The sequence below is a fragment of the Dasypus novemcinctus genome, chromosome 23 (genome assembly GCF_030445035.2).
Source record: "Dasypus novemcinctus isolate mDasNov1 chromosome 23, mDasNov1.1.hap2, whole genome shotgun sequence".
In the NCBI taxonomy this organism is placed as follows: Eukaryota; Metazoa; Chordata; class Mammalia; order Cingulata; family Dasypodidae; genus Dasypus; species Dasypus novemcinctus.
The window spans coordinates 40,305,766-40,325,940 of NC_080695.1; the positions used below are offsets into that span (position 1 = coordinate 40,305,766).

Below are 20,175 nucleotides of genomic sequence, written 5' to 3' on the forward strand. Positions count from 1 at the left end.
TTTCCAACCCTATTGAAGGACATTGATATCCATGTCCAAGAGGAAAAATGTACTCCCATCCAAAAAAATCCAAACAGACCAACTCAGAGACAAATACTCATCAGAACATCAAATGCCAAAGACAAAGAGAGAATTCTGAGAACAGCAAGAGAAAACTAATGCATAACATATGAAGGATACCTGTATTAGTCAGCCAAAGGGGTGGTGATGCAAAATACCAGAAATTGGTTGGTTTTTATAAAGGGGATTTATTGGAGTAGGAGTTTACAGATACCAGGCCATAAAGCATAAGTTACTTCCCTCACCAAAGTCTATTTTCATGAGTTGGAACAAGATGGCTGCCGACGTCCGCGAGGGTTCAGGCATCCTGGGTCCTCTCTTACAAGGTCTTGCTTCTCTCTGGGTTCAGGGTTCCTTTCTTCCAAGGACTTGTTTCTTCCTGGGCTCAGGGTTCCTCTCTTGCTGGAGCTTGCTTCTCTTTCCTCTGTGAGCTTACTTCCTGGGGTTCCAGCTTAAAGCTTCAGCATCAAACTCCAACATCAAAACTCCAACATTGAGAACTTTCAACTTGATCCTTTGCCATGCCTTTTATCTGTTAGTCCCTACCCACCAAGGGGTGGGGACTCAACACCCTAATGATGTGGCCCAATCAAAGCCCTAATCATAACTTAATCATGACCAGGTACAGACCAGATTACAGACATAATCCAATATCTATTTTTGCAATTCATAACCATATCAAATTGCTACAATACCCAATAAGATTAAGTGCTGATTTCTCACCAGAAACCATGGAGGTAAGAAGACAGTGATATGAAATACTTAAGGTATTACAAGAGAAAAACTCCAGCCAAGAATCTTATAATCAGCAAGATTGTCTTTCAAAAATGAGGGTGAGATTAGAATATTCACAGATAAACAGAAATTGAGAGAATTTCTAACCAAGAGCCCAAATTTTCAGGAAATGCTAAAGGGTATGCTAGAGCCTGAAAAGAAAAGATACGAGAGAAAGGCCTGGAAGAGAGTTTAGAAATGAAGATTATATCAAAAGTAACTGAAAGTGTCAAAGAATGGGGAAAATAAAATATGACAGATAAAACTCAAATAGGTATAAACCTAACCAATGATGTAAAGCACTTGTATTCAGAAAATTGCAACTCTATGTTAAAAGAAATTTTAAAAAGGCCTAAATAACTGGAAGAACATTCCATGCTCATGGATTGGAAGACTAGATATCATAAAGACATCAATTTTACTCAAATTGATATACAGATTCAATGCAATCCCAATAAAAATTCCACCATTATTATTATTTTTAATTGAAACCACAATTATCAAATTTACTTGAAAGGGTAAGGGGTCCTGAACAGCCAGAAACATCTTAAAAAGGAAAAGCGAACTCTCATCTCACAACTTTAAATTATATTACATAGCTATAGTGATAAAAACAGCATGGTACTGGCATAAAGACACCTACATGGACCAATGGAACCAAGCTGATGGTTCAGAAACAGGCCCTCACAAGTATGATCAAGTGATTTTTGACTAGCCTGTCAAACCCACACAGCTCGGGCATAACAATGTGTTCAAGAAATGGTGCTGAAAGAACTGGATATACATAGCCAAAAGAAGGAAAGAGGACCCCTATCTCACACCTTATGCAAAAATTAACTCAAAATGGATCAAAAACCTAAAAGTAAAAGCAATAACCATAAAGCTTCTAGAAGAAATTGTAGGGAAATAGCTTCAAGGTGGTGGATTATTAAAGGAGATAAGAGGAGGACTGAGATGAACTACTGATGTTTAATGTATCTAGCAGTTTTAATTAGGTTTACTGTAGAAGTGTGGAAATGTATAGATTGGATGGTAACACATAGTAACAACTAGTTTATAAATGGGGATGTGGTTGAAAATGGTAGTCTAGGTATGTAAATACCAATTAACAGAATGCTAGAGAATATTCTAGGAACAGAATAGCACCGTAAACCAAGAGGTGGATGAGAATTGTGGTTGATGGTACAGATGCAAAAGTGTCCTTTGTTAGCTAGAGCAAATGTACATCACTCTTGCAGGGTGGGGGGAATGTGGAGAAGCATGGGAAAGATACAGCTGGAGTGATGTATGGACTGTGTTTAGCAGTAATAATATAATATTCTCAAATCTACGCCAAAGATGTACTTTGTTGATAATGGGACAGTATGGAAAATGTGTGCCATATGTAGGCTATGGACATGGTAACAATCCGATGGTATTATTTAATCTGTAACAAATGTTCCACCACAGTGTGGTGTGTTGATAGATGAATGTTGTTTGGGAATTCTGCACATGAGCATGACTGTTTTATAAATGTACAACTTCTGTCATAAAAATTGATATTTAAAAAATAATAGGGTGGGCTGGGGAAAAATACACCAAATGTAAGATAAGGACTATAATTAGTAGTAAGATTTTGACAATATTCTTTCATAATCTGTAACAAATGTCTCAAGACAATGTGAGGTGTTGGTGGAGGGTTGATGTAAGGGACCCCTATATAATGTTATGCGTGTTTGCTTTGTAAGTCCTCAACTTTTACTATACACTTATTGCTTATGTATGTTCATATATTGCGGGCGGGTGGAGAGGAGCCGCTGGAGGCCTCTGCGACTTCTCTCGGTGGCTCTGAGGTATGGAGGGCACGCAAGACTTAGGAAGGAATCGCGGAGACAGGCTGGTGGCACAAGTCCAGTTTATTGCGGAAGGGGATACGGCTTTATAGGGTTAGGGACTGCGTGGAGAGATCTGATAGGTGCGGGCGGGTACTGCTTCCTGATAGGTGATTGTAAGCGGTTGCTAGGCAGAGGGAGGTTCGGAATAGGGGAGGGGAAAGGGGAAGTGAGAGCTGGCTGGATGTTAGGCTAGGCGGGAGATAGCGGGAGGCGCCCGTTACTGATATATCTTGCCCGGGTAGGCTGAGGGCGCTTCGCCCGTACCAGGCTGAGGGCGTGGTCGCCCGTTCCAGCCACCCTGAACTGCGGCTTCAGGCTGTGCACACGCCTGCTGCCGTGCCGGCTTAGCAACGGTGGCTCGCACTCCCACAATATATAAATGATATAAAGATAATAATAATAGGGTGGGTTGGGGAAAAATATTTTGGTTAGTAGTAATATTTTACCAATGCTCTTTAATCATTAGTTTAAAATATTTAGCAACAATGCAAGGTATTGGTGGTAGGGTGAGTTATGAGAGTCCTGTATGATGCTATGTATGCTTGTTTTGTAAGTTCACAACTATTACTATATACTTATTGTTTATGTATGTTTATGTATGAGTGGTATACTTCAATAATTTTTTTAAACAAAAAAAAATAGACAAACAAAATTCCTCACCTCTCAATCTCTTTATGCTTCCCCCATTGTACACAGCTGCTGTTTCCAGCTATTCTGTCCAAAGTATATAATCACTGGCTTTTAGTACAATCACAATGTTACACATTCATTATCTCAAAAATTTTAGAATGATTTCATTACTCCAAAAATTTTAGAATGATTTCATTACTCCAAAAAGAGATTCCACACCCCTTAGCATTCCTTCCTCAGACCTACATAACCACTAATCTCCTCTCATCTTTATAAATGGATTTATATTTACATTTTATGTAAATGGAATCCCAACAACAAGTACAGCAACATGAAGTACTCTGTGTCTGATCTCCTTCACTTAAAATAATCAGGCTTTTTGGTCTAATATGAGCATTTTGTACTAATAACTTACATTAGCTCAGCTTCAAAGAAAAATGGTTATTACTTCTTTTTTATCACCCCCCTCCCCTGCCCCTTGTGGCTTTTTTTGCTTGCTCTCTGCTCTCTGTGACCATTCGCTGTGCATTCTTCTGTGTCTATATTTATTTTTATTTATTCCCCCCTGTCTTTTCAGCTTGCTTGCTGTCTGCTCTTTGTGTCCATTTGCTGCGTGCTCTTCTGTTGTCGCTTGGCTCCCTTTGTGTTGTGTCACTTTGCTGAGTCGGCTCTCTGCAGTGCTTGCAGGCTGGCAGCACTCCGCAGCACTTGCCTGCCTTCACAAAGAGGCCCCGGCGCACAAACCCAGGGCCTCCCATATGGTAGATGGGAACCCAACTGATTGAGCCACAGACGCTTCCCTTAAATACTTTCTAATAGTAGTTTGTATTATAAATTTTAGTTATTATTATTTATGTATTTATTACTACAGTTATAGTAAAAATTATTCATCAACCTAATAGAATAGTGTATAACCACATAGGTATAATTAAATCAGGCTGTGTCAGTACCATGAAATGGGTACAATAGGTTATTAAATTCAAAATCTCACTAGTAAATCTACATAAAAGGATATATAATAATAATTATCATGAAAGGATAAAAGGTGATAAAAACACACTGCCTAAATGTATAGGATTTTTATAAGAGTTTTTAGACACTGAAAATTTCAGTTAAAAAATTACCACCACTAGGGAGTGAATGCAGCTCAAATGGTTGAAGGCCTGCTTCCCAAGTATGAGGTCCCAGGTTTGATTCCAGGTACCTCCTAAAAACAAAACAAACAAATGAAAAAAAAAACTAACTCTCATTGGGACGTGGATAGAGCTCCATGGTTAAATGCCTGCTTCCCATGTATAAGGTCCTGGGTTCAATCCCCAGTACCTCCTTAAAAACACACACACACACACACACACACAAAACCTACCACCTCAGTAAGTTAAAAATAAATCGCTTTATAACAAGGTTCAAGAAATATAAGCATAAAGATGTGATGGTTCTTATACAACTTGGATATTAAAACAATTATGTTTAAAGATCTACTTACCAGGACTTCCCCCATCTTCATCATACAGGTTTCTGGGTCCTACAGTAGGATTAGATGGAAAGAGTAAAGCTGTTTCCCAGCTTTGGGCTGGAAAATAATTCGACACCAACATTTTACTCCTCTGGAAAGAACTAAAACGCAGATAATAGTTTACCTGGAAGAGGCAATAAGAAACAAATGATACCTGTAAATCAGCAAAATAAGAAAACTTAGAGACAAAAAGAAGTTGAAGTACATATAGGAACACATGCTTTTGTAGGCAGATTGCCAAAGCAGACTCTGAACAGCAGGAAGTGAGAACAAATTTATTTTAAGGCACAAGAGAACATGCTCTGGCCACATCTAAACTTAGCCTATTTCCCTTAAATATGTCCTCTCTTAAGGTCATGAAATTTTTAAAAATCTAAGTGTCAACAACATTTTGATGCATATTGTGGGTTTTCAGTGAGCAAACATTAGTGGAATCCTGCACATCACTATGAACAATTTTTTTCTAAACAACTAGCTTGCGTGCATACTGAAATGAAATACAACAAAAGGTATTATTAATTTTTCTTCTTCTTTATGCCTTCTGGGACAAAAATCTCTTCCTCTCCTAAAGGTTAACGTAATATCAGAAAGAATCCTATATGAAGACAGAAAAAGACTGTGTTGAGTATTTGTGGAGTGCTGAATATTTTAAACTATTAAATGGAAAGAGCTGAGTAACTGCATGAAGATGGCAGAGAAGGAAACTTCAGGAATCAGTCCCTTCGCCAGAACAATTATTAAATAAGCAGAAATTGTCTGAATCAAGTATTTCAAAACTCCAGAGTCCACCAGAACACTGTACAGTATCCAGGGAGGAATGGGAGAAAGAGGTTGATAATTACAATAAATACAAGCAAACTGGTTTCTTGTATTTACTGAATTACAAGTAACCAATTGTAATCACTGGTAATCACAGTGATTACCAGCACCCAGCACCCACTCTTGTGGCAGGCAGCAGTGGGGTCTGGCTGGTGGCATAGCTTGCTGATGCCAGAGAAGGACATAAAAAACTACTTCCCCAAGATCTGGGGTGGGGAGGGGGACATGGGGACAGTTGCCAATCATGGCTTTTGATTAGTCACAATGGATAGCTGGGAGCTGGCTATGAGGGTGGTCATTATTCCAGCCCACCCTGGACAAAGGTGGCAGAGGAGACTTAAAGACAGTATACTTCCCCAGAGCTGCAGAGGACAATTGAAGGGCTGTATTAGCTGGGCAAGGGTAGAGTCAAGAAAGCGCAATTTGGGGGACCCACAGAAGACGCTCCCGTCAACCTTCCTGGCCCTCCCTCAACCTGTTGCTAGGGAAGTAAGGAGATGGCCTGACACTCCCTTTATGGGTCCCTGCCTTGTTCCTGTAGGGAAACAATGACTTGGGAAACTCCTCTCTGGTGTGCCTTCCTACCAGAATTTGTCCTCTAGACAAAAGCAGCTTGAGACAACAAAAGCAGTGTGAGAAAAAGATGAGGCAGACTGCATGGGACAAAGATTTACCTGCCTTAAGTCCTGAAGTAGAAGACCCAGGAGAGGGAGAATAGGTATTTCCTGGGAAATAGAAAAGGCATTCAAACTCCTTAGGGAACTCCTAAGGCCACTAGGAAGCACAAGGCCAGGAAAAGGCAGGCTCAGGAAAGACAGGGAGAACCCTGCACTTTGCATGCACCTTGGGCTGACCTTCATGGTAGGAGGGCTAAAGTTTGATGGAGAGCACAACCAATTCAAAGTCAATTACAAAGGTGTTAAAAGGTGGGTTTTTTGGGTTTCTTTTTTTGCTTAGATTTACTTGGTTTTGGTAGCCCCTGACACTCAAGAGAATCTGTCATATCAGTGGCTGGTTACAAACTCGGATATCTCAGGGAATAAATCCCGGATTTAAATTTTTAAAATATTAATATGTACAGTGTACCAGGTAGTGATGCTCCTGAGGGCTACAGAGACAGCCAGGTCCTATGGTCAAGGCAGATGGTTCCAGAGTTAGGTGCCTTGCTAGTGGGTCCTACTTTGGAATTTGTCCTCCTGAGTGTAATGGAGTTGGACTCAGGTATGACTTCTCTACACATGCCTCTTCCATCCCTTTTATTGAACCTGTGGCTGGCACTGGGGACTTAAATGTCCAGGAGACTTGAACCTCTGGGCTGTCCGTGTGCCAGCTGTGCCCTGAGCCCCAGCAGTGTTGCAGCACCTACTCTCCAGTTCATTGGACTTATTGAGGTCAGCTGACAGGGAAGTGAGGATGGATAACCACCACACCAAGGAACCAAAAGAGTCTACAGCTACAGGCATGAGAGTCCCATCCACCATCCATGTGGGATTGAAGCCCCCTTTCAACTAAGAGATGGAGAGGGCATCACCACCCCAGGGTCCTCAGGATGGAGGAATGAAATATGGATTAGAGTGGACTTACTGGTATTCTACTATAGAAATTATTGGGACCCTAGCAATGGAAGAAATTATATCATTGGTGTGGAGACAGTGGCCACAAGAGTTGCTAAAGGCAGGGAAAGGGAAAAGGAGGTATGATATGAGGGTATTTTCAGGACTTGAAAATACAACTTGAGTTGTCCTGAATGATATTGCAGGGACAGATGCAGGCCATAGTTCACTGAATGGACTGGGAGAGAGTATAAACTGCAATGTAAACTATAATCGATGCTGTGTAGCAGTGCTCCAAAATGTATTCATCAATTGCAATGAATGTACCACACTACTGAAAGAAGTTGTTAATATGGGAAAAGTGGGGGCTGTGGGGAGTGGGGTATATGGGAACCGCCTATATTTTTTAATGTAACATTTTGGTGTTCTATGATGTATGTATCTTTTAAAAATAAATAAATGCATTTAAAAATTTACACTGTGTACAAAAGATTACAGGACAAAGAAACAGAAAATGATGGTTCATCCAAAGAAAGAGCATAAAAATCCAGAAAACATCAATGAAGAGACACAGACTGTATACATACTGACCAAAGACTTCTGAAAACTGATCTTCAGTATGCTCAAGGAGGTGAAGGTAAATAGAGAGAAAGATCTAAAGAATATCATGAAAACAATAAATGAACAATAGTTAGAAATTCTAAAAAGGAACCAAATGAAACTACAGGAGTGGAAGACCACAATAATGGAAATGAAGTATGACCAACGGGTTTCAATAGCAGATTGAAACTGTTAGAAGAAAGAATCAGTGAATACAAAGACATCACAACTAAAATAAGTCAGGCTGAAGAAACGAAAGGAAAAAGGATTATAGAAAGGGAAAACACACTACGAGACTTATGAGACACCATCAAGTGCACTAAAAGAAGTATTATGGGAGTCCCAAAAGAAGAAGAAAGAGAAAAGAGGCAGAAGGAATATTCAAGGTAATCATAACAGAGAACTTCCCAAATTTAATAAAAGAAGTGAATATGCACATTCAAGAAGACCAGAGAAAATAAAACAGGATAAACTTGGAAAAAAGTTTATTTTTCACAGCCTTATCATATGTTAATCAAAATGTCAAACAACTCACCAAACAATCATATACATTCTTCTCATGTGCATGTGGACCATTCTCTAGGATAGACCATATCTTAGGTTACAAGGCAAGTCTCAATGTATTTAAAAACATTGCAATCATATAAGGTTTCTTCTCTAACCACAACAGAATGAAGATAGAGATCAATAAGAGAGGGCAAAATAGAAATCAACAAATATATGGAAGTTAAAAAATGGTTTAAAGAGGAAATCACGGGAAACTAGGGAAATATCATGAGGTGATGGGAAATGAAACTACCACATACGAAAATTTATGGGATGCTGGAAAGGCAGTGCTGAGAGAAAAATTTATAGCTCTAAATGTTTACACTAAAAAAGAAGTAAATTTCAAATCAGAGGCCTAACCTTAAAACTGGAAGAACAAGAAAAATGAAGAGCTATCTTACTCTCATCATCAAGGTTTCCACTCTATTTTTCATGCTCTCTGTTCCTTCCTTTGCCCTGTCCCATTTTGTCCGTTTCACTCTGTTTTCACTCTCCCTTCTTTCCCTTGTCTAGTTCTCACTGTCTACCTTTTCTCTTTCTCCCGCTGTCCCTTTGCTCCCTGCATCTCTCATTCATCTCCCTTTCTGCCTTTCCCAATCCCTCTCTCCTTTTATGCTCTCTTGTTTTGACTCCACTTTTCTCTGCCTTTTACTCTCTTCCTAACTCTACCTTCCCAGGTTTCTAAAATATTTTTTTCTTCCCCTCTCCCTCCCCTACCCTGTTGTTTTTGCTGTCTGTGTCCATGCGCTATGTGATCTTCTGTATCTAGTGCTCCTTTTGTCTTCTCTTCTCATCTTTCTCCTCTAGGATTCACTGGGATTCAATTCTAGGGACCTCTGATGTGGAGAGAGGTTCCCTGTCAATTGCACCTCTTCAGTTCCTCATCTCTACGGTGCTTCACCTTGACTCTCCCCTTCATCTCTCTTTTGTTGCCATCTTGCTGCGTGACTCACTTGCACAGGCAGTGGCTCACCACGTGGGCACTCATGCAGGCACTTGGCTCACTACACAGGCACTTACACAGGCACTTGGCTTGCCATGTGGGCACTTGGCTCACCATACAGGCCCTTGTGCGGGCACTTGGCTCACCACACAGACACTTGGCCCACCGTGCAGACACTCATGTGGGCACTTGGCTCACTGCATGGGCACTGGCTCACCACACAGGCACACTTTCTCTTCTTTCTCACAGGAGGCCCTAGGGATTTAACCTGGGTCCTCCCATATGGTAGGCAGAGGTCTTATCACTTGAGCCACATCCGCTCCCCCACCTTCCTATTTTCTCACTCACAGTCTCCATTTCTCCATGACTATATCTTGCCCACTCTCTCGCTCTCTCACTCCCCATGCTTTATGTCTCTTCTTTTGGGACCCTGTCCACTGCCCCTTTTCCCCACCTCCCTGCCTCCTTCTCTCTCTTCTTTCTCCCATTTTCCCCTCTCCCAGCAATTACCAGGTCTGGCTGGGCAGACACAACCTGTTTGAGCACTAGGCCACAGCCCAGTTCTTCATGGACACAATGAAGGTCATGGAACTGCCCACCCAGGAACCCAAGCTGGGGAGCTTCTGTGTGACCTCGGGCTGGGGCACTATCACACCCAAGCAGTTCTCATACCCAGACGACTGCATTGTGTGGACATGTAGCTCCTGCCCAATGCCATGTGTGCCAGGGCCCATGCCCAGAAGGTGATGGATTTCATGCTGTGTGCAGGCCACCTGAAGAGCAGCAAGGACATCTGCGTGGATGACTCTGGGGGCCCACTGGTCTGCAATGGCATGCCTCAAGGCATCATGTCATGGGGACACAACCCCTGCAGCAGCCCCCAAAAGCCCACCATCTGCATCAAGCTGACGTCGTACCTGGAGTGAATAAAGGAAACCATGGAGGCTAAACCCTGAGGGTCCACAATACAGGATAAAAGAACAAGAGAGAATCAACAAAATCAAAAGTTGTTTCTGTGAAAATTTGTCTCTTGATAAATATTTAGATGGACTGATAAAGAAAAAACAGACAGAACACAAATAACCAAAGGGGTACAGGAAAGAGCTAGGCAGTCCACAAACATATCCAAAACGGCCTCCATCACTCAAAAGCCTGAAGAACCTCCCGGAGATTTTTATGAGCAACACTGAAAAGCCTTCAGGATCTACACCCCCTTCAACCCAGAAGCCCCAGAAAGCCAGAAAGTGATCAATGCAGCTTTCATTGCCCAGGCAGTGCCAAACATCAAATGGAAACTTCAGAAGCTAAATGGGTTCACAAAGATAAACATCTCCCAGCTCCTCAAAGTCACAAAATATTTGTCAATTGGAACAAAACTGCTGAGAGAGAAGCAAAAGTGAATAAAACAGGTCTCCCTGTTGGCAGCAGCCTTAAAGAATGCAGACCCAACCAATCGAGGGAGGCCACCCCAAAAAGGGGGGAATACTTAGCCCTGAAACACTCTGCTGCTGCCAGTACCGCCTGGGGTCATCTGGTTTATGTGTTCTGTATTTAAAGGACGTTTTTTTCCTGTGTGAGCATGGCTCCCCAAAGTCAGCCTCTATTTGATTTTGAATGGGAAAATACCAGGTCTCAAAACTCCCCCACCCTTTTCAGACAAGTCCACGCGGTGGATCTGGCTTCCTACCCACAGAAAAACTTAAATTGTATGTAAATAACCTCTTGCTGGCTAGCAAAACAGAAAAAGTATATGTCAGCTGCCCTGACCTCCAGAACAGGCCACTTCTTTGCCCAGATCAAACCTACTCACAAACAATGGCAGTTTTATCAGAAATGGAGAAAGGCTTGCTGAATACGCAGTCACCATGGCTAAATAAGTAGTAAAAGCGGCTCCCCTACCTAAAGGGTATTCTGCACAGTGAGCAAAACTCTGGGTGCTAATTCAAGCCCTATAACTGGCCGCTGGGCAAACAATAAACATTTACACTAATTCTAAGTATGCGTTCACTACTGTGCATACCCATAGAGGAATTTATTAGGAAAGGAGATTCCTAACTGCAGGGGAAAAAGAAATGAAAAAATAAGGAGAGAATCCTTCAACTGCTGGAGGCAGTCTGGAAGCCAAGCAAAATCACTGTCATCCACTGTCGGGGACATCAGAAGGGAACAGATGCAGTTACTAAAGGAAATACACTAGCCGATGAAGGGGCTCTACAGGCAGCCAAGAAAGCCCTCAAACTGCAAGTCCCACTGCTGGTGCCTCACCTGTCCCTTTTTGGGCAACACACTGAAAAACTAAACTATACCCAGGAGAAACAAAAGTGGGCAAAGAGAAAAAAATGGCACCAAACCCTAGAGAAAACTGGCTACTCCCGGATGGGTGAGTCTTCATCCCAAAGGGGGCCGCCTACACCCTTGTTCAACAATACCATCAGCTCACACACTTGGAAAAGACTGCTTTAAAAGGCCTGCTCAGAAAATATTACTACATTTCCCGGATGACCTTGCTCTGCACCACCGATAGCAGCCGATGCCAAACCTGCACTAAAAACAATCCCCCCCCCCACCCCCCAAGGTTCCCAGGCCCCAGCCAGCATCCAACACACAGGAACTGCCCCTTTTGAAAACTTAACAATGGACTTTACAGAAAAAAACAAGTCGAGGGTATAGGTACTTATAAGTAATAATGTGTACCTTCTTGAGCTGGGTCAAAGCCTTTCCCACCTGCACTGAAAAGCAAGAGAAGTAACTAAAGCTTTGCTCCGAGCACAGGATACCTTTATCCATAGGCAGCAACAATAGCCCAGCTTTCATGGCAGCCATCATCCAAGAGCTAGCAAAATGTCAGAAATAAAGTAAAAACTCCACACAGCATATAAGCCGCAGAGTTCAGGGAAAGTAAAATGCATGAATCAAACCCTCAAAACCACCCTAGCCAAATTCTGTAAAAACCCTCCAGTGAGTAAATCTGCTCCCATTAGCCCTGCCTAAAGTCAGACACACCCCTGGACCTTCAGGCTATTCACCTTTTGAAATTCTGTTTAAACAACAATCCCCAATTATTCAAACCTTCAATGGAAATCTCAGGCTCCTAGGAAAAACTGGCCTGGATTCTACCCTCCAGCAGTTAGGAAAACCCTAGCCCAAATACACAAAACTGTCCTGTCTCAGGATCCCATCCCATTAGGCCACCCAGTACACCCACACTTGCCCTGAGACCTAGTTTGGGTTAAAGACTGAAAAAAGGAACCTCTCCAGCCCACCTGGATGGACCCACATACTGTTACCCTTGTAACCCCCACTGCTCTCAAAGTTTCAGGTATTGCCCCTTGGATTCATCATACTAGAGTTAAAAGGGCATAATCCAACAACAACAACAAAAAAAACAAGACAACTGGACAACTCACCCTGTACCTGACTGTCCCTTGAAAACCTGAATTGCCTGGAGCTACCAAGGATTGCCATCACCTGACTAGATGGACTCTTTTTCCCTATAGTTCCTGCTCCACTTCAAACTGCTGGATTACTGTTTGGGACTGAATTAACAACTATAGCTCCCAGAGACTGGAATGTAGTTAAAATAATATTAATCTTAATAACATACTTGTGCTTTGTAAAAATGCTTTACTACCTTAAATTGTTTCTCCACTTAGCTGGAGTAATGCCCTATAAAAATTATAAGGGCATTAAAGGAGGGGAATTGTTGAGAAATAAAAAAGCATAACCTTGCAGAAAAAATATCTAACCAGCCACTCCTGCCCCCACTTCTGTAAATCAGCCCGTGAGAACATGGCCTTGTAGGAGAATATCAAACAAACAACTCCTGCTCCCTGCTTTTGTAATCTAACAAACCACTCCTGCCCCGTCTCTGTAAATCAGGCCACAAAAGCACTACCTTGCACCTGCATTCTGCTTCTGTAACCCAGCTTGCAAAATTTCACCTAGCAATGTGTTAGCCAATAAGTGACAGTCAAGCTAGTCCCATATAAAATCCTATATAAACCTATGAAAACTGAAAAACAGGGCTCAGAATTTGGAGATTAACTCTCCTCTTGGCCCACATGTAATAAATCTGTTCCTCCACCTCTCCAAGTGCCATTTGGGATTTTCTGCCACTCAGAACTCCTGGCTTTGCTGCAACATTCAGATATCCTAATTCTTATTCAGCCTGACTAGTTATTTTCTAGATTTAGATTTAGGAAGGAAATTATGTGATTCACTTTTAAAAAAGAGAACTTTTCAGTGTGGGGCTCCCTACTAGTGTAGACCAACCAGCTCTAGGACATAGGTCTTTAAGGAAATGTGTATTTCCTTCACCATCACTGGCAAGACTAGAGACAGCTGCCATTATCAGATACTGTGGCAAAAGTAACATCCTTATTTATCAATGTTTTCTATGATTTTGATTTACAAACTAAGGCCTGATAGGTAATGAGCACAAGTCTTTCTCCTTCAGCATAAAGTACTGGCTAAGTGCACAGACACTTAATTAGATTTGGGTTCATACCCTGTTCTGTCATGTACAGGCAGTACAATTTGGGGCAAGTTACAGTTTTCCCACATATAAAAGGGGATAATTAACAGAATTATTTAACCTCATTAAATCCCTGAAATTGGAAGTACAATTATGAGGCTTCTACATAAAGTTTTCTTACCTTAAGTGGCAGGGGATCAAAGCTATTTTTGAAGTTGTGATCAAAAACCACAGCAAACAGCATTTTTTTAGAGTTATTTTTATACATAACATAATCTTCAAAATCTTTTTCTGAAGAAAAGCCTTGAACTGTAGAGAGAGAAAAATCTAATGTTAGCTGGCCACATAAATGTCTGACACCCCTTCCTATCTGTAAAATGGCACACCACTGTAGACGGATGGAAGGCTATCAAAATATAAATTTCAAAATGCTATTGCTCACACACTGGCATAAAAAAGTTAATGAGGGGAGCCAACATAGCTCAGTGGTTGAGTACTGGCTTCCCACACATGGTGTCTGGGGTTCAATCCCCAGCCCCAGGTCTCTTGGAAAGAAAAAAAATCTGATATGAACAAATTAATGGATATTTGGGTTGGATAACACTTTTTAGAAGATTAAAAAAGTTTTACGCAAGTTTAAAATAATTATTATAATTAACTGCATACTAAAGTAAGCTAAGGGATAAAGGATTGAACTTTTGAAATTTCTATCTTAAAGAAAAATGATAACAAAATTTATTTATGCACCCAATTCAAAGTACTATACCGTGAGAATCTCTAATATTAGAATTAAAAATACTCAGCACTTGGGAAATGAAACCACTGTGCAGTTTCACTATATGAAGTGATCCATCAGTAAATTGAGCATAAATTAAATTTAACATAATTAAAATTAAAATGACTGTAATATCTTCCAAGTCTAGCACTTCAATAACTTCAAATTCTTCAACTCATTTGCTTCTCCCACCATCCATCCTAGCAACCTGGCAAAAAATCCCAATCCTAAAAGAATATAACTTGCAACTTTTTTATACTAACATATACCCAGTTTTCTTAGCCCCAACAAGTAGACATTAAACATACACACATGTGCATGCGCGCGCACACACGTATACCTGAAAATTTCAACCATTTCCTTGAAACCCAGACTGGATATAGTTGTTCTTTCAAGTATTCCATGCATAAAAAAGCAATTGCATTAGCTTGGGACAATGGGGTAGCATTTGGCAGAACTGAAACCCAGCTGGCATGGGGAGCCAAGAGCAATTAGTAGAGCTGGGTTGGTGCATACCTGAGTAAGTACTCTCCTTCCCCTTCTAGTAGTTAATTAACTCTGCTTTTCCTCTTACAGGTGGTTCCATTAGCCTTCCTCTTTTCATAGTCCTGAACTTTTCAGATGCTGCAAATATTTTTCCTGCATACTCATCGTTGAACATCAGCTGCCTTGGCTAAAAATGTCTACCTGGGAAGAGGTACAAAAACCTAGGCACTGGCATCTGGTCTTCTAAGTGCATGCAGACAGGTAGATAAAAGCTGTAAACCCAGCCTCTACTTTTGAATCTGAGCCTAAACATTCAACTCACTCATTTATTTCTTATGCCCCAAGGAACTTCCTAATCTTTTTTGCCTTAAGCACTGACTTTTGTGGGAATAACAACAATTCTTTGTAGTTGTCTGGCCTCTACAGTGTTGAGGAAGTCTGGAGGGATCCATCAGTACACTTACATTAACTCCTGATTGATCTCCAGCACGCTAGGATTTCAGCTTTGTCCTGATGTTACCCAATAATCCTAGGTTGGTACAGGTATTTCCCTGTCTAGAGAACTGATTCTTAGGGTAACTCTCCCTGATCTGGGCTTCGAGGCAGGTGTTACATGCTCAAGAAGCAGTGTGAGAGTATGTAAGTGTGAGTTTATGTGTTTTGAGGGCTTTACTTCATAGAGCTAGGCAAATATCTTTGCCTATATTCCCCTGAAAACAGACTTTTAGGCAAATTTACATGCCAGTGCTTTCCTAGAGGATGAGGAATCCCAGGACAGAAGAAAAAGGAGAAAAGGGAAGTGCATAGCTGGGATGAGGGTGAGGCAATCAAGGTAAATAGTGTACAAAATTTAAGGAAGACCTCACTCTTAAGAGTTGTGCAAGGCTAAGTGATTATCTCTTTAAATTTTGTATCCTAGACATCTCACTTGCTTAGCCCAGTACAAGTTTTGGGGAAGAGAGATCAGAAGATGGGGAAGCAACACAAGGTGGCACATTATGAAGTTAGATACAGCATAACAAGAACTATAACAAGAGGCTCTTTAGAAGTCTTTTTGCCTGAGGAGGAAGAACAAGGAATTTATCTGTTAGTTCCTTCCCATATCTGTCTTTCACTTGTCGAATTTTGCCCCAAAGGGTGTTAACTCCTCTGATTTCAGGCCTGTGCTCCCTGGCCCTTCTAGGAGCCACTGAGGAAGCCAAAATCTCCATAGATCAAATAGGTTAGGCTTCGGCATTGGAATTGCTGTGGATCCCACCAAAGCAGATGTGATGGAAGCCATTCTTGTCTCAGTGGAGGCTCAGAGATTTGGAGTAGTTAGGATGTCAGGTAAGGCAGGTGCGGTAATGGCTCATCCCTGAAATGTGGCTGAAATCCAGTGGGAAGGGTAAGAACAAGAAAATCTGGGAAATTCCTAAATGCCATCTCCTACATGACTTGTCAAAATACACATCATTACATATCACATTAGCAATTTTTACAAAACTCCATCATGTGTTAGAACACACAAAACAGCCTCAATAAATTCTGATGAATCAACAATTAAAGACTTTATTCTAGATATTAATAAAACTGGATATTACTAGAAGACAGTTTTCAAATTCTCATATGAGGACTTATAGTTTTAGCTATGATGGAATAGTTTATATTAGACTAACTTCTTTCTGCAAAAAATTTGGACAAAATAAACAAACCAACATGAGCGGGACTTAGGGAGTTATAATTCTTGAAAAGAGGGACATACACATCACCCTGATTTATTCCCTAAAAGCATCCGCAGAAAGCTGCAGACTTAACTGAACAGAAAGCATTCAGAGTTCCGGACTGCCAAAATGGTCGAGACTTAGAAGGTGAAATCCCAAAGAGAATAGAACAGTAGAGAAGTGAGGTGAAAAACGGGCCTGTAAATTTCCTTTCAGTGCTTGACCAACTACTAAACTGAGCATACACGGGATGAGACTTTAAGAAGCCACGAAGATAACAGCAGCTGGCAGGCAAAAATGCCGAGCAGTGATTTCAGCAGCTGGGTAATAAAGAGGAAACAGAGAATGGTGTTTAAGCCCCATAAAGGTAAAGAGGTCTTAATAAACACCCCACACATTCAAACGAGAGTCTAGAAAGGCCATTCCCTAGAAGTAAGGACTGTGCAGTGCATTAGAACTCGAGAGGATGCTCAGAAGTAAAAAAAAAAAAGTTTAAAAGATGACCAAAACAAACCTTAAACAAGATAAAGTGATACACCAGTACTTCCATGACCATCCAGGATAAAACTGAACATTCCTTGGATAAAGAAATGCCTCAAGAGCTTTTAAAATGTTTCATCCACAATATCTAGCATTTTATAAAAATATACAAGACATGCTATAAAATGGGACTAAAGCAAAAATATATATACAAATGATTAAATACTAGAATTTTCTGGCAGCCACTTTAAAGAAATTATAGATAATATGGTTAATAAATTAAAAATCGAACATTTTGCTGGGGATCTGCAGTCTATTAAAAACAGGGATAAATGGAAATTCCAGGAATGAAAATATTATTTTAAAAACAATTCAATGGAAAGATCACAAACTGCATTTAATTTAAAAAACATAAACCTAAAGGAGCAAGTTACAGTTCAAATGTCTTTTTCCACATTTGGTTGTTGCTGTTAACACTCCTTCGTTGAGTCTACCTTCATAAGCTTCTTATCAGGTACATGTTGAACACTTCTGTTTCATGGTCAAGACAAAATCTCTTCTGTCTATTTCCGTGACTATATTTACTGCCTCATCTTGATTTATAAGCAAAACTTGGAAAGCCTACAAAATTAATTTTTTGTGGTTTATATGCCATTTTTGGTGAAGAAAATCAATTTTGTATTTATTTCAATCCAAAGGATCAAGGAAAAATAGCCAAATTCAAATTCCTAGTTGGAAATTTTAATACTTTCTCAATAGTTGATAGAACAAGCAGACAGAAAACAATAATAAGGGAAGTAGATTTGGCTCAACAGATAGAGCGTCTGCCTACCACATGGGGGGTCCAGGTTTCAAACCCAGGGCCTCCTGACCCATGTGGTGAGCTGGCCCACGTGCAGTGCTGATGTGCGCAAGAGTGCCGTGCCACTCAGGGGTGTCCCCCATGTAGGGGAGCTCCACGTGCAATGAGTGCGCCCTGCAAGGAGAGCCACCCCACATGAAGAAAGGATAGCCTGCCCAGGAGTGGCACTGCACACACGGAGAGCTGATGCAGCAAGATGATGCAACTAAAAGAGGCACAGATTCCCAGTGCTGCTGACTAGAACACAAGTGGACACAGAAGAACACACAGTGAATGGACACAGAGAGTAGGCAATGGGGGGGGGGGGGGCAGGGGGAAGGGGAGAGAAAAATAAATGAAAAAAAAAATAAGAAGACTTGAAAAACATTATTAAGTGACTTGACCTAGATGACACTTATATAACCCTATCTCCAAAACCTAAAGAATATATATTCTTACAAATGCACATGGAACAGAGATAAAAATGTACCACATTGTAGCAATAAACAATTCTCAAAATTTCAAGGAACTAAAATCACAGAGTAAGTTAAAGTTAATTTCATTAAAGGAAATTAAAATATTAAAAGACATCAATAAAAAAAAGGTAATAATACCCAAATGTTTGGAAGTTAAGCGACACATTTCTAAAAATCCCATGAATCAAAGAAGAAATCAGACTGGAAATTTAGAAAATACTTTTGGTAACTCAAAATTGTCTGTGGCAGGCCCTAAATTTGTTGAAACATTTGTGATTTATATTTTTAATATTACTGGGAGATCTAAACCTTTAAAACTCTTGGAGGTGAACAAAAGGGGAATATCTGTGGGACCTTGTATTAGGCAATGAATTCTAAGACTTTATTGCCTAGAAATAAAAGCAAGTAACAAGCAACAAGAGAAAAAACAGATGAACTAGATTTTATGAAAATTTAATATTTCTGTGCATCTAAGGTCTTTGTCAAGAAAGCGAAAAGACAACCAACAGAATGGAAAAAAGTATTTGGAAAGAATATGTCTGATAAAGGCTTAAGATCCAGAATTTATAAAGACCTCCTAAAACGCAACAACAAAAGGTCAACCCAATTTAAAAATGCACAAATGATTTCAATAGACATTTCTCAATGAAGGTATACAAATGGATAATAAGACATGAAAAAATGCTCAACATCATCAGCATTAGAGAAATGCAAATCAAACCACAATGAGATAACAGCTCACACTTACTAGAATGGCTATTATTTTTTTAAAAAACAGAAAATAATATTATTCTGGTGAAAATGAGGAGAAATAGTAGAGTTCTCTATATGAGTTTTGTATTATTTTTCCAATTGTCCTATAAAAAAGTCAGAAAATTATTTCATAGTAAAAAGTTTAAGAAAATAATTATTGGGAATTTTGTATTCTTCCACTTCAGGGTTTGTTTTAAAATAAGAAATGTTTTGAGCTGGCATCTATACTCAATAACTCTCAAGGACTTTTGAGAAACAAAAAGGATAATTAGAAAAACCCACAACTGGATAAATTCATATATATATATATACACACACACACACACAAAATATACAGATACATACATACATATAAACATATATAAGGGGGGCAGTATTACAGGCATGTTCACCATACTTCTGACAGTTTAGGAGAAAGAGGAGAGAAATGTGTCTGGAATTTGAGGGTAAATGAGGAACTGGAAACTTTTAAAATAATTCTCTGTAGTTTGAGTCTTCTCTAATACATTCACATATGATTTGTGCAACATTTTTTTATAAACAACGTTTTAAATAACTGAGTTCTGAGTACTGAGTAAATCCATCCAAAATGAGGTCTCATACCTATCCTATGCCTTTGGATACCGTGGCACATCATCATATACCCCTGCAGTTATACTTACCCAGGTTTAAGAAACAAGAGAAAGACTCATTTTCACAGAACTGTAAATTTATTTGGAATAAAGTAAATCAATTACCTAGTTTTTAAATATTACTATTCATTTTGGGCTCTATGGAAAAGATAAGAAAATATTTTACATAAATTTAACTCTTACATTTAACAAAGTCCATGATATTATAGTTAGGAGGTTGATACCTGATTGCAAGGATCT

General features: G+C 40.1%; 1 protein-coding gene across 1 annotated transcript in view; it reads right to left on the reverse strand.

Moving 5' to 3' along the window:
• The window catches only part of LOC101447972 (phospholipid-transporting ATPase ABCA3-like), a 310,634-nt gene that overhangs the window by 249,172 nt on the left and 41,287 nt on the right, over window positions 1-20,175 (reverse strand). Inside the window, exons 4-5 of the mRNA XM_058286295.2 lie at window positions 13,971-14,098; window positions 4,825-4,978 (exon numbers count right to left, since the gene is read on the reverse strand). Of these exons, the coding sequence (XP_058142278.1) occupies window positions 4,825-4,978; window positions 13,971-14,098 (282 nt within the window). The remainder of the gene's footprint in view (window positions 1-4,824; window positions 4,979-13,970; window positions 14,099-20,175) is intronic.